The sequence below is a fragment of the Bison bison genome, unplaced genomic scaffold, assembly GCF_000754665.1.
Source record: "Bison bison bison isolate TAMUID 2011002044 unplaced genomic scaffold, Bison_UMD1.0 scf7180017864344, whole genome shotgun sequence".
NCBI classification, from domain to species: Eukaryota; Metazoa; Chordata; class Mammalia; order Artiodactyla; family Bovidae; genus Bison; species Bison bison.
In genome coordinates, this window is record NW_011494916.1 from 213,615 (window position 1) to 229,434 (window position 15,820).

Here is a 15,820-nt window from a genome sequence, read left to right on the forward strand (position 1 = left end):
GTGGTACTGAGGCTTATTATTACTGTCGACTAAAAAAAGATGTACAACTTGAGAGTTGTGAGTTAAGTTTTCAGTTCAGTTCAGTTCAGTCGCTCAGTCGTGTCCGCCTCTTTGCGACCCCATGAATTGCAGCACGCCAGGCCTCCCTGTCCATCACCAACTTTATTTGGGGCAAAATGAGGACTGCAGCCCGGGAGGCAGCATCTCAGAAAGCTCTGAGAGACTGCTTCAAAGCAGCAGTGGGGAAAAGTCAATATATAAGGTTTTGGTGAAGGGGGCTTTCAATACCATGAAGCACTCATTTTACAAAAGCCTTTTTGTTAGTCATGAGGCTCTGATATCACCATAAAGGGATTTAGTGCTTCTCTGGATATGAGAAGACGCAAGGATTGAGATCATAAAATCTGTTCCTAAAAACATCCAACTATCTAAAGACCTTTCCCACCAGATTCCCTGGAGCACAGAGTGCATCACTTCACTCTGAACTCCCTCAGGGATTGTTGAGGGTCAACAGCTATAGCAGCATGGGGTTCTGTCTCCGTAGAGGCAGATGGCAAACACCTTTGTTGTTCAGTGGTTGGCAATGCTCTTGTTAAGTGCCAATTTGTAGTTGACATTACCCATTTTGTGCTGTCTACACATGTTCCTAACGATAACATGGTTTCAGTAATATCAAAGTTTAGCACCTAATAATTTTATTTATGGAAAGTTAATTTTATTTTCTAACTAGATAGTAGCATTACGGAGAAGGCAATGGCACCCCACTCCAGTACTCTTGCCTGGAAAATCCCATGGATGGAGGAGCCTGGTAGGCTGCAGTCCATGGGGTCGCTGAGTTGGACATGACTGAGCGACTTCACTTTCACTTTTCACCTTCATGCATTGGAGAAGGAAATGGCAACCCACTCCAGTGTTCTTGCCTGGAGAATCCCAGGGACAGGGTAGCCTGGCGGGCTGCCGTCTCTGGGGTCGCACAGAGTCAGACACGACTGAAGTGACTTAGCAGCAGCAGCAGTAGCATTTAATATTAGGGGCTTCCCCTGTGGCTCAGTGGTAAAGAATCTGCCTGCAATGCAGGAGCCTCAGGGGCTGTGGGTTTGATCCCTGGGTTGGGAAGATTCCTTGGAGGAGGGCATAACAACGCACTCTAGTATTCTTGCCTGGAGAATCCCACGAACAAAGGAGCCTGGCAGGCTACAGTGTATAGGATTGCAAAGAGTCAGACATGACTGAAGCAACTTAGCATGCACACACTTATTAATATTATAACAAATATATTGACAAATATAGACAAATATGATAGAACAATATTATAATACTATACTGACTTTCTAATATAAAATATTAATCTTTAGATCTTCAGTAATTTGAGGGGCAGAGGACGGGGAGATTGCATACAATAGTATTTGATTGGTAGGAGAAACTGCATTTAGTTTTCTTTTTCATGTGTTCTTATCTGTAACATCAGTGTTAAAAGTAATTGTTAGGGTAGAAGTGAAAATCACCAAGAAATATGACCATCATTAATACCCTCAAATTTAAAAGGAGTGTTCAAGAAAGTAACAATGTAGTATAGAGATTAATTTATGGTTACAGATCAGTTTTGTATAGCAAATGGTAATAGAAATAAGAATAGTGTTCTTGGAGTGAAAACTTTATAGTCTTAATGACTGTACCATTGAATTATTTTAAACTATAAACCTGTTTTCTTCCTAAGGACTGAAAGAACATCTATAGCAATTAACTTAATATGTCTTCATTCTGCTTCTGTGATGTGGCAGGTAGACACAGGCTGCTTTTCATGGTTTCCAGGTGAGAGCCTGGGGCACAGAAGTAATAGGATGCTTTGTCAGAGATCTGCGGATTAGATGCAGACACAGGTCTGGGAATGGGCTCTTAGGTGGGTGCCTGCCCTCCCCTATCAGACTGTAAATCCTGGCAAATGAGAGAGGCTTCCTCAGGTGTGGAGACTTTGAATCTGCTGATAGTAATCAAGCAGAGTGAAGTAATTCAGAAATACACTTTCTTTTTAAAAACAACATTTAATGTTTTATCACAGCATCATGTATAATGCAATATGATAAAGCCCCACTGAGCTTGACATCAGTGGGGAAACGAGCATTACTGTAGATTAGTGCCAGGGCAGAGAAATGACCCTATTATCTCTGTAACGGTAATACTGTGCCTCCCAGGGAAACTTGCATCATTAAGAGTGAGCTGTTATTCTCTTGCTGATTCTCCACAGGTTGTTAATATATTAAATCAGAAAGCATTGGAAAGTTTTTCAAGGAGCTTGGGAATATAACTCAAAAGTTTCACTGTTCAGCTTGACCTGAAACATCAAGTATATGTGTGTTTACACATGTACACACAAGTCTGGAGATGAACACTTAGACACATCTCACAGCTCCATTTCTTTGTACACACCTCCTCTTTCTACGTGAAAAACCTCCTTTATTTTCTCTTAAGTACTTCTTTATCTCTAAGATCTTTGCTTTTTCAGTTTCATGATCTAGCATCTTGCATGATGTCTGCATCTGTTGGGTAGAGAGTGACTGTTAAAGAAATAAGCATATATTTATATTCTATATCACATAATATGTCTATAATTTATACACTCTTCCATATTTTAAAAATATATTTAAGAAGACCTGTAAGCATTCTCTTCTCTCCCTGTTCTATGTCAGCCAACTTAGCATAGTCTAAAGTCTTAGCGCATGACTGCTTGAGTCCTTCAAGAATACATCCGACATCTGTCCCTAAATTAGAAGAAAATTGGGAGGAAAGAAGGAAGAGAATGGGAAATTAAAAGGGGCCAAGTGTAAGCTAATTCGTGCCATGAGCCTGTCAGTGTATATGTAATTTGATATGTGTATTTGCAGTTACAAAGGGAGCATATCTCTGGAACTTACAGTATACATTTAATCCACCTTGTCTGATTTTTGGTCTTGGAAAGCTCTGTCTGTCTTTAAAGTCACACATTTTTGTCAGTCTCTGGTGCTGACGGGTTTCTTTGTGGGATGCTCATTTGTGCCAAGATTAGAATGTAATCAGCATGTGGTGAAATGGAGGGGCTCAGTTAGTCCCACTGCTGTGAAAACAGGAATCTGTATTGTGACTGCATAGGGGCCCTTCAGTTCCTGAAGTTTCACGCTCTAACTCCTCTTACCTGCTCTCTTTCATAAAGCATTATCCATGGTATAGGAATGATGATTAGAAATAATAAACTTCTTGTGAAATAAGTATCTTTTTAAGTTAATAAAACAAAAAAATACCTGTGAATTACAGCTTGCTTTCTTGGATGATCTGTTTGCCAAGTTTAAATAAATGAACATATTAAAATTGTATTCTTTTTGTCAAAATATTGTTGATTTACAATAGTATATTAGTTTTAGGTGTACAACATAGTGATTCAGTAATTTTATAGTTCATACTTCATTTAAAATTATGACAACATAATGGCTATAATTCCCTGTGCTGTACAATGTACCTTGTTGCTTATCTGTTTTGTGCATAGTAGTTTTATCCCTTAATCCCTTACCCCTATCTTGCCCTTCTTCCCTCTCCCTGTTGGTGGCCACAAGTTGTCTAAATCTATGAGTCTGTTTCTATTTTGTTATATACCTTTGTTTGTTTTATTTTTAAAATTGCACATGTAAGTGATAAAATTCAGTATTTGTTTTTCTCCCTTTGACTGTTTCACCAAGTATAATAGCTTCTGGGTCCCTCTATGTTGCTAGAAGTGGCAGAGTTTCATTCTTTTTTATTGCCGTGTAATATTCCATTGTATTTGTAGTGGTTGTTCAGTCACTAAGTCATGTCCGACTTCTCATCTTTATCCATTCATCTGTTGATGGATATTTCAGTTGCTGTTGCTTCCATGCTTCCATAAATCGACTATTGTAATTAATGCTGCCGTGAACATTGGGGTATTTGTGTCTTTTCAAATTAGTGCTTTCATTTTCTTCAGACATGTATGTATACCCAGGAATGGAATTGCTGGATCATACGGTGATTCTATTTTTAGTTCTTTTGAGGAACCTCTGTGCTGTTTTCCATAGTGCCTGCACCAGTTTACATTCCTGTCAACAGTATACAAGGGTTCACTTTTTCCACATTCTCGCCAGCGTTTATTATTTGTAGACTTTTATTTAAAATTTACTTAATTGAATGAAACTTTCTTTAAATTCTATAGGGCTTTACAATTTTCAAAAGTTTCATGCACATGATTTTGTATAGTCCCATAAAAACCCTTTTCCCCCCTCTACTCCTGTATTTCCCCTCCTCCTTCCCTCTCCCTACAGATTGCCACTAGTTTGTTCTCTATATCTGTGAGTCTGCTTCTTTTTTTTTTTTAATTCACTAGTCTGTTGTATTTTTTTAGGTTCCACTTAGAAGTGATAATCATATAGTATTTGCCTTTCTCTGTCTGACATTTCATTTAGTACAATGCCCTACAAGTCCGTCCATGTTGCTGAAGATGGCAAAATTTCATTCTTTTTTATGGCTGATTAGTATTCTGTTATATGTAGTGTATGTATATACGTATACACCTCACAGCTTTTTAATCCATTCATCTGTTTATGGATACTTAGGTTGCTTCCATATCTTGGCAGTTGTAAGTAATGCTACTATGAACATTGGGATGCATGTATCTTTTTAATTAGTGTTTTTATTTGTTTGTTTGGATATATACACAGGAGTGAAATTGCTGGATCATGAGATAGTTCTATTTTTAGTCTTTTGCAAAACCTCTGTAACTGTTTTCCACAATGGTTGTAGCAGTTTACATTCCTACCATCACTGTACAAGGGTTCCCTTTTCTCCACCTCTTCACCAGTGTTTGTTATTTGTGTTCTTTTTGATGATAGTTGTTTCAACAGGTGTGAGGTGATATCTTCCTGTGGTTTTGATTTGCGTTTCTCTGATGATTAGTGATGATGAGCATCTTTCCCCGTCCCCCCAGCATTTTTTGGCCATGCCTCATGGCATGTGGTAATGGCACCCCACTCCAGTACTCTTGCCTGGAAAATCCCATGGGCGGAGGAGCCTGGTAGGCTGCAGTCCATGGGGTCGAGAAGAGTTGGACAGGACTGAGCGACTTCACTTTCACTTTTCACTTTCAAGCATTGGAGGAGGAAATGGCAACCCACTCCAGAATTCTTGCCTGGAAAATCCCAGGGACGGGGGAGCCTGGTGGGCTGCCGTCTATGGGGTCGCACAGAGTCGGACACGACTGAAGTGACTTAGCAGCAGTAGCATGGCATGTGGGATATTAGTTCCCCAACGCTGAACCCATGTCTGTCTTAACCATTGGACCACCAGCAAAGTCCCCAGTGAGCATCTTTTCATATGCCTGTTGCCCATCTGTATATTTTTTTTGGAAAAAATGTCTGTTCAGGTCTTCTACCCGTTTTTAAGGATCATTTGTTTGCTTTTTTGGTTATTGAGTTGTTTATATATTTTAGATTTTGGTCATATCATTTGCAAATATTTTCTCCCATTCAGTAAATTGTCTTCATTTTGTCACTGGTTTCCTTTGCTGTGCAAAAACTTTTAATTTTAATTAGGTTTTACCTGTTTATTTTTGCTTCCATTTCTTTTGCCTGAGGAGACAGGTCCAAGAAAATACTCTTCTGATTTATATCAAAGAGTGTTTGGCTAATGTTCTCTCCAGGAAGTTTTATGATTTCCGGTGTTATATTTAGATCTTTTGTGTGCATGTGTGTGTGTAGTAGAATTTTATTAAAATATGAAAAGGGACAAAGAAAGCTTATGACATAGACATCAGAAGGGACATAGAGAGTGTCCCCCTCGCTAGTCTAAGCAAGGGAGTTATATACTTTTTAAATTAATTATTACAATAAATCAAAAGAATGTCTCAAGGTTGAAAAAATTTTACCAGACCCACTTCCACAATTTACATTTTAGGTTACAGGATTAGAACTTAACAATAGAAAGATCTGACCAGACCCACTCCCATAATATACATTTTAAGGCAACAGGACTAGTCAGAAGGTTTTCAGGAAGGAGAAACTGTCCTCAAGCAGGATACATTGTTGTTATATAATCCTTAGTACAAAGTTTAAACAGAGTTGTTCATTGTGTAGTCATCAGTTCAGGGCTTAAAGAAAAAACATTTTATGTGACTAAGACTATGGAATGTGAAGAAAAAAAAAAAAAGACGTTTGTCCTTTCCTCCTCCTTGAGAATTCCAGACCCCTATCTCTTCCTTGAGAGGCCCAGACCCCTCTCTCCTACTTGGGGACCCCGGACTTCTTATCAACCTGCCTTACTCTCTCATTTCCCCCCTCTCCAACCCTTTTCTTATAGGAAAATTATGTTGCCAAGGGAAAGGGGCATCGTTTTCATTCTGTAACTACTTCCTGCTGTCCAGGGGCACAGGCCTTAAATTGTTGAGGCAGCATATTCTCCTGACCCTCATATTGAGGGTCTCTGATCCAGGGGCACCAAGTAATAACTGAAGGAGGTTGTGCACTTGTAGGAGCCTGGACAACCATTTGTAACTTAAAAGCTTTCAGACCATTAGAAACAAATCCAGTTATATAGTCATAGGTGTAAGGCAAAATAGTCGTTAAACCAAGCTAAAACATAATCAAAATTAAAAGTTACATTATGTCCATGGTTACATCAGTCCATCTTAGGATTGGTAGATGTCATCAGATCAAGAAGAGGTGTCACATATGATTGTTGTTGATGAAGGTATTCACAGAGCTGAAGAAGGTCCTTTCTTTGAAGCAGAGAAACCCACCATGGGAAGCCTGCAGTTGATGAGGAGAGGGAGTGCTCCAGAGACCCAGCAATTAGACCGATTGTGGAGGCTGGGTTGGGGGTCACCTCCCAGAGTTCTCATAATGTCTGTTGAAAGCTGAAAGCTGAGTCACATAGTTAATTCTAAAGCTTTAGGATCTTTGACAATATCTGTGTACAAAAATGGTCTGCCACTGAGACAGTCCCTTCTTAGAAACAGTTCAAGCCCTTATTAAAGCTATGGGTAAAACTTTAAACCAACTGTCTTATGTTTCCTGAGTTAGCTTACACAGATGCCTCTTAATAATGTCATTAGCCTTTTCAACTTTTTCTAAAGACTGAGTTCTCTAGGAACAGTGTAAGTGATATTTTATTCCTAGAGCTTTTGACACCCCTTGAGTTACAGCAGCTTTAAAGACAGAGCACTGTTGCTCTGAACTTTAGAGTTTAAGATCCCACTTACATCATGAGAAGTTAGTACTGTAAGATTTCGCCCATTAGTAAACTTTGAGCTTTAGGCATTAGCAAAACAATTGTAGCAATTACCCTTAAGCAATGTGGCCATAGCCTTTTCTCAGTAACAAACTAAATTCTGATCCTGTGGGCAAGCTCAAAGTTGGAGCCTAGCAGTTTGAAGAGCCTTAAAAGCCTTTTGAGTCTCTGGGGACCAAACCAGCTTGTCCGTTTGGGCCTGCTGTCTCAATTATAAGTTTATATAAAGGCGGGCAAGTTCCCCATAAACCTGGAATCCAAATGTGGCAATAGCCTATAATTTCCAAAAATCCTCTCAGTTGTCTTAAAGTGATGTTTGGCCTGTTTAGGAGTTTTGGACAATAAAGTATAAGGATTAGGCACCACGGGGTGTAAAGGAACTACAGCCTCATTTATTATTTTGAATCTTGAACTAGTCTCCATTTATCATTTGATTTCTTTTACACCCGAAATAGGAGTGCTGCATGGACTATTACAGGGAATTAATAGCCCCTGTTCCTTTAAATTTTCCATGGTGGGTTTTAACCCTTCCTTCAGTTCAGTTCAGTCGCTTAGTCATGTCCGACTCTTTGCAACCCCATGAATCGCAGCACACCAGGCCTCCCTGTCCATCACCAACTCCCAGAGTTCACTCAGACTCACGTCCATCGAGTCAGTGATGCCATCCAGCCATCTCATCCTCTGTCATCCCCTTCTCCTCCTGCCCCCAATCCTTCCCAGCATCAGAGTCTTTTCCAATGAGTCAACTCTTCGCATGAGGTGGCCAAAGTACTGGAGTTTCAGCTTTAGCATCATTCCTTCCAAAGAAATCCCAGGGCTGATCTCCTTCAGAATGGACTGGTTGGATCTCCTTTCAGTCCAAGGGACTCTCAAGAGTCTTCTCCAACACCACGGTTCAAAAGCATCAATTCTTCGGCGCTCAGCCTTCTTCACAGTCCAACTCTCACATCCATACATGATCACAGGAAAAACCATAGCCTTGACTAGACGGACCTTTGTTGGCAAAGTAATGTCTCTGCTTTTCAATATGCTATCTAGGTTGATCATAACTTTCCTTCCAAGGAGTAAGCGTCTTTTAATTTCATGGCTGCAGTCACCATCTGCAGTGATTTTGGAGCCCCCAAAACTAAAGTCTGACACTGCTTCCACTGTTTCCCCATCTATCTCCCATGAAGTGATGGGAACGGATGCCATGATCTTTGAACCCTTCCTTAACCTCGGACTTTAGTGGGTACTGCTTTTGACTTGGAAATAAGTGTGGCTCTTTGAGCTTGACAACTACAGGAATAGCATTTTGTGCTCGACCCACAGTTTTTCCATCAGCCCACACTTTAGGATTTACATTTTGTTCAATTAATGGAGAGAAAGAGCAGGCTCCATATTAATGAAAACAGAGGCCTGGATCTTGTTCAGTATATCCCTCCACAGAAGGGGTGAGGGAGACTCTGGCATGATCAGAAACTTGTGAGAAAACAGCACAGATTCCCAGTTGCAGCTTAAAGGATGACTGAAATAATAGTGTTTCGCTCGTCCTGACAGTCCCATTACAGTAGTGGATCAGGAGGAGAGTGGACTGGGGGCTTCAGTGAGCACAGAGAAAGTTGCCCCGGTGTCCAAAAGAAAATCCACTGATTGGCCCCCCCATAGTTAGTAATACCCAGGGTTCCTCAGGTGTAATTAGGATGGGAGCTTGTGTGGGGGGCCCCTGGGCACCTTCAGTCCTGATTGCCTTGAGTCTGACCGCTGGGGCCTACCCTTCAGAGGGCAGTCTCTTCTCCAGTATGGTCCTTTGCAGACTGGGCACGATCCAGGGATGGCTTAGATGCCTGAGGGCAATCCCACTTGAGGTGCCCCCTCCTATCCACAGTAATATCAAGTCCATCCCTTTTTATCCTGGGTCTCTGTGGGCATTTTCCCTCAGGCTGTTTCACAGCTGGTCTAACAGCCATTTTGGGGCTTCATCTTTTGCCTGGTTTGTTTTTTTTCACCTTTCCTCCTCATATTCTCTACCATAATAGATTGTCTGAACCAGTTGCAACAGATTATCTAAAGACTGATTTGTTCCATATGCCTGTTTTAGTAACTTACGGTGGATATCTGGAGCCGATGGAGTGAGAAATCTATCTTTTATTTCTCTCTCTGAATTTTTGGAATTAATGTCAGTAAACTTGAGGAGAGCCTCCTGTAGTCTATCTAGGAATTTACCGGGAATTTCCTTCTCTCCCTGTTCTGTGTCAGCCAACTTAGCATAGTCTAAAGTCTTAGTGCGCAATCGCTTGAGTCCTTCAAGAATTCATCTGACAAAGTGGCTCTGTTATGGGAATTTCTTGGCTCCCAGTAGAAAGGAGGGCTATTTCTTGTTCCCTCTTTCCCCTTGTCTCATGTTCAAGCCATTCATCTCCAAAAGTAGTAGCTTCTTCCAAAACTCTTAAGTGTTTGAGGGGTCAGTGTCTATTCCAAGACATACATTACATCTCTCCAAGTAAGGTCATAAAGTGAAGTTAGTTCTGTAAAGGCTTCTATGTACTTTTTTGGATCTTCTAAATAGGCCCGACCACAGTTGAGACTGTTGGAATTTCTACTGAGACTGAGGCAACCCCTCCTTGGAAGGATGCCCTGACTCTCAGCCTGTTCAGTTGGGAGCCCCAGGTACAGGGGCAAAGTTAGAAGACAGGAGGGAGCTGAAGGTTTCACACCCAAATCTGGACCCTTAGGACGTAAGTCTCGCATGTCTTCAAGAGGGATAAAGAGCAACACATATGGCACTTCTACCCATTTCTCTTGTTTTCTAACTACTGTTTTAGTTGTAAAACAGTAATAATTGATGTATAGAACAGTCTTATGGACTCTGTGGGAGAGGGAGAGGGTGGGAAGATTTGGGAGAATGGCAATGAAACATGTAAAATATCATGTAGGAAACGAGTTGCCAGTCCAGGTTCGATGCACGATGCTGGATGCTTGGGGCTGGTGCACTGGGACGGCCCAGAGGGATGGTATGGGGAGGGAGGAGGGAGGAGGGTTCGGGATGGGGAACACATGTATACCTGTGGCGGATTCATTTTGATATTTGGCAAAACTAATACAATTATGTAAAGTTTAAAAATAAAATAAAATTAGAAAAAACAAAAAAAACCAAAAAAAACCCAGTAATAATTGAGACCTTTCAACCAGTCAGGGTTCCCTCTTCCAAAGGATACTGTGGCCATTCAGTATCACAGAAGATCAGGTGTGTCTTTTTTTTTAAACTCTGGGGATTAAACTTCTCCCAGTTTTTTTAAAAATACCTTTTAAAGGAGTGGTTATGGAACCAGAGCTAACCGGAACTAAGAAAAAAGCATCATCCACAGCCGTGGCTGCTTTCCACTGGAGATGTCCCTCTCTGCTCTAGATGGGGTTGTAGACAGACTTTCCGCCGAAGCTTTCCTTCCCTGGTCGGACTTAGTCTGTCCCTTACTGACGCAGGCATCTTACTTGTCCCTCCCGGTTCTACCACCAAGGTGGGGTGGGGATGCCCCAGGGGTAGATCTGACGGCATCCCAAATGGATTTTGAGTTCCTTACCACTAAGACCTTTGTTTGATTTGCCCTTTTCTCTGATGCCACCCAGAGTGTAACAGAGTAGAGTAGCTTTCCTGGAATGTTTCCCAAGCTACGACCACCAGGGGAAGCATCCGTCTTACCTGTGCTTGTGCACATTCCTGAGTTACATTTCTGACCGCAGTAGAAATGGTGAGTCATAAAGGGACGAACAACAACCAAGATGTCCCTTCTGAGTGTCGCCACACCAGTATAGCAAAAGAGGTGGTGGAGGGTTGGCCAGAGAGGAAAAAGTGATTTTTGTCTCCTAGGGCCAATCCTTCCAGTTCATTTCCACAGATTCCACACAAAAAAATATCTAAGGAGTTGAGACAAAAGCCATCAGAGAGCCTCCTCTGATCCACTAAGAGCTAGCACTACCAAAGGAAGAAGCCCATTGTACTTCCAGTCTGACCAGATCCTGCAATTCCTGATCTGTGTCCTCAAAAACCTCATGGTCACCAGCAATGCTTCTATCCATATAGATGGAGGTGCAGCCATGACAAAGACTCACTTTCTGGTTGCTGGCCCCTGTGGCAGGCAGCCAAGAGCGTGACTTCTAGCCTGAGAGATGTTCCTGGAGCTAGAGCTCTGCCTCACTCCCAAACGTGCTCCTGTAACTTTCAGCTCCTAGCAAGGCTAGGCACTTCCATACATGGTGTCTAAGTAAAAGTACATAGTAACAGCATGGATCGCAAGTCCCTTGAAAGTCCATGATCTAACAGATTAGGTTAGTAGTTCTAATTCCAGGGGAATTACTATATGGTCAAAGAGACCAGGAAAAGCTGACTGAGGAAGGGAAGTTTGGTCCACACTCTTCATCCATTTCTGGCTGCTGCTCTTGTAGGGACATTGGGTGTTTCTTGGCGTTGGCAGGTTGGTATAAACTCCCTTTTCTGGGACTGCCTTCAGTCATTACGAGGCACCATGAAACCGCAAAGAAGGGCTCATCACTTGCTTCATGCAGGGCATGCCATTCATTTACACAAGCACACTGAAGAGTTAGTAAAGCAGAAAACGTGTATATTGAGAAAGCAGAGAGGCTAGAGCTCTGAGTGTTCTTACCTTGTCCTGAAGATCCCAGACGAGCTCCCAAGATGATAGCTTACAGTGAACGGTGTTGGATTTGTGATCTCCGAAGAAGACGATTTAGCTTTGGGACCAGGGACCAGGCTTGATCACTCAAGAGCTTTTGTATAGCAGAGTTTTATTAAAGTATGAAAAGGGACAGAGAAAGGTTCTGACATAGACATCAGAAGGGGCACGGAGAGTGCCCCCACATTTAGGTCTTGAATCCATAAAATTGCAATCTTATTTTTATCCTGTCAGGATTAAATTTATGCAAATCTAAGGAGAGAGGTTTTTTTAGGTTCTTTTTAATATGTATCTTCTTGAATCTCGTTCTTGGCATGCTTCTATTTTTTTAATGGAAGATTACGCCTTGTTTGCCATTTTGTTCCTTAATTAGTTGTTGAAGTAATGAGGCCTTATTATTCTGGGTAATTTATTGAATACAATGAAGCAGTTAGTCACTCACTGGCAATTTTTCAAAGGAGGTGGGCCAAGATGCCAACCCACTTCTTTCGGTGCTCCAGCCCTTAGAGTTGTGTGTTCCAGGGATTTGCTAATTACTAGCTGGCAATGGATTTACAAGGCGGGAAAGACTGAGCTCTTGAATGGTGGCCACTGATTCACAGGCAAGGCGGAGCGTGTACTGGCTTCCAGCCTTGACTTTTGGCGTGCAGACCTTGCTGCTTGGGGAGAGAAGACGATGATGGCAAGGAGACTGTGTGCTACCTTTGGCATGCTTGCCAGATATTATCAATGTAGTTCTTAACCGTCACTTTAGTTGAGCAGCTGAGAACTGCTAAGTAAAATATATTATTCCAGTTGAATATGTCTGTTTTCCTATTTGACTGTTTCTTTGTCCATCCATCCCTTCATATTTCCATTGGTCCATCCATTCATCTGATACTGGATTTAAGTCATCAATGAATGGTCTGTAATTAACCTCTGAAAGTACTGTTTGGAACTGAGACTGGGAAACATTTTCTGTAAAGGGATAAGCAATAAATATTTTAGGTGTATAGGCCATGATGTCTCTTGGAACTACTCAGCTTTGTTGAGGAAGGGCGAGAACAGCCATAGGTAACATGTAAATAAACAGATGAGGTTGTGTGCCAAGAAAACATTGTTTACAACAGTGGACTTGCCTACTTTGGTTTAGACAGTTGTAAGTATCTGACTGAATGAACATAGTTTGTGTGATACGCACACATACACACAGAGCAAAAAGCCTTAAAAAGTGTTTTTGATGCTCTTCTATGTGTCAGGTTTCTTGGCTTAATTGTCATCTGTGTTGAGGTTTACCCACAAAAGTAGTTTTATAAGTTTTACTATTTTATTTGTTCATTTATTTCATTAAACATATTGATGATTTAAAATGTTCGTTTCTCTCTGTCACTAGTTAAAGACAAGTCATTGGATTGGAAATATACAAAAATACAAGGAATAAAATTTTCTACTGTATCACTGATAGCAGCACCATTAAATTTTATAATTTTTAACTTACAAATATTATTTCAAGACTATACTTTTGATGTGAAAATATGACCAAGATATACTGTTGAGTGGGAAAGGAGATTATGGAAGGGTTCTAAATAGCATGTACAGTGTGATTATATTTGTGGAAGGAAAACAAGATTTACATATGTCTTTGAACTGTGCAGGTCCATCTATATGCAGATTTTTTTTGACAGTACCCATTACTGTGTTACTGCAGGACCAGAGTTGGTTGAATCTGAGGATGTGGAGGATCAACTCTAAGTTGTATGCAGATATTTGACTGCACGGAGAGTCCTTGCCCTTGGCCACCATATTGTTCAAGGGCTAACTGTGTATGCATACTTACACACTGTAAATATCTGAAAAGATAGTGAATCAGCCAGGGTTTTAAATTTTTAAGTGATGAGATCAACTTTGTCCAATATAAGCAGAAAATATTCATTAAAGGATAACAAGTAGCTCAGAGATCCCTGGAGTACCTAAGAACCAGGGTTGTGTGTGTGTGTCTCTGTGTGTACTCAGTCGTGTCCGACTCTTTGCAAACCCAAGGATGGTAGCCCACCAACTCCTCTGTCCATGAGATTTCCCAGGCAAGAATACTGGAGTGTGTAGGTGTTTCCTTCTCCAGGGAATCTTCCCTACCCAGGGATTGAACCCATGTCTCTTGCATTGGCAGGTGGATTCTTTACCATGGAGCTACCAGGGAAACCCTATATATCTAGATTCAATACCCCAAATTTCACTGCATAACTGGTGTTGCAAAGATATTCCAGCAGGCGGCAGTGGACATGGGACTGTATAAATGTCTGAATCACTGATACCGCTGAGCTTGGATGCTGGATCTGCCTCCACAGTTGCCAGTATTCTGGAATACTTGCTGGTCTCTTGTGTCATTGGCTTCCGATTCACAGTCTGTCATGGGCGGGTGCATTTGATGGGCAGAGCCCACATTTTATGCCCTGGCTGCATGGGAAGCTGGGAAAGTGAATATGTAGACCTGACTTCTATAGTGGACAAGAGGCCCTTCTTCATAAGGATCATAGGAAGATATTTAAGATCTTCTCTTAAAGTTATTTAAGATCTTGTTATCTTGCTGGACAACAGCAAGAGTGAGAGCTTTCCACTGCAGACACCCAGGAAATTGTTGGCATTGATTACTTCTGGACAGTGGGGTTGGAAGGGCTGACCGGAGAGCAGAGGGAACCTTTTATTTTACTCTTCTGTGCTCCTTGAATTAAAAAAAAAACTCATGTAATTTGTACAGTAGAAATTAACACAACATTGTAAATCAACTGCAGTAAAATTTAAACAAAACAAAATAAGGCAAATTCATATAACAATGATAATAAAAGGACTCGGGGGGAAAATGAAGAAAAGGGAGTGACCTTTTTTTTCTTATCTCTTCCATTGTTATCCTGCTTCATGTGGTAATTCAAGAAGACTTCCCATCATCATGGGGGTAATTTGGTTTACTCAGTTTCATTTAAAAATTCATCAAACCATTTCCTCTTGAGTTTGATCAACTCTCGGTTACTTGTACTTTGTTGGGCAGAGATATCATGAAGTGGTTTTCTCTGGGGTACCAGTGATGTATTCTTCCTTTGGCTTGGTGGAGCTGATTCAGTTTGTCTCTTTGAGGTCTACAGAATTCAGATTTGAAAACTGAGGTGTTGTCTTCTGCTGTGGTTGGTGAAAGTGTCCATAGTTGAAAGATGCAAAAATAAAATATACTTAGAAAGTAGGCCATATTATGTGTTTTTTTTTCTGTTTTTCAAGCACTCATAAATTTCTTTACTCTTTGATAGAAAAGTTATCTGAGAACTTAATTCAGTCCAATAAAGTTTTAGCAGGCATATTCAAATCTTTTTAAACTTTATTTTGTATTGTTTTATGTTTACAGAAAAAGTATGAAGACACTACAGAGTTCCCATATACCCCTTTATTTGCATCTTATGTATGATATACTTGGTATAATTAATGAACCAATATTGGTGATATTATTGACATTATTATTGACTAAATAACAGACTTTATTAAAATTTTCTTAGTTTTTCCCTATAGCTGATTTGATTGTACTTTTTCATCTGTGTAGTGCTGTCGTATAGTAATTCTATTTCAGTTATAAATAACTTCTGGAATTTGGAGGAAGAATAAATAAAATAAAGCTTTGCCACAATGAAGTTCTTATATTCTTTTTGCATAAATGTCACATAGGAATAACTAACCTTACATTTTTCCCCCCTCGTTTTATGTTCAGTGGAGCAGGTTCCTGTAGAGCCATACAACATCCCCCTTTCCCAAGCTGAAGTCATCCAAGAAGGGAGTGATGTCACTCTAGTTGCCTGGGGCACTCAGGTCAGTAACCATTACAGCAGCTGGTAATGCCATCTTGTGTGTGGAAGCTCTCATTAAAAAAA

General features: G+C 40.7%; 1 protein-coding gene across 1 annotated transcript in view; it reads left to right on the forward strand.

The window, feature by feature from the left end:
* BCKDHB (branched chain keto acid dehydrogenase E1, beta polypeptide) overlaps positions 1 to 15,820 on the forward strand; it is a 270,277-nt gene that overhangs the window by 78,607 nt on the left and 175,850 nt on the right. Inside the window, exon 7 of the mRNA XM_010854589.1 lies at positions 15,661 to 15,758. Coding sequence (XP_010852891.1) covers positions 15,661 to 15,758 — 98 coding nt within the window. The remainder of the gene's footprint in view (positions 1 to 15,660; positions 15,759 to 15,820) is intronic.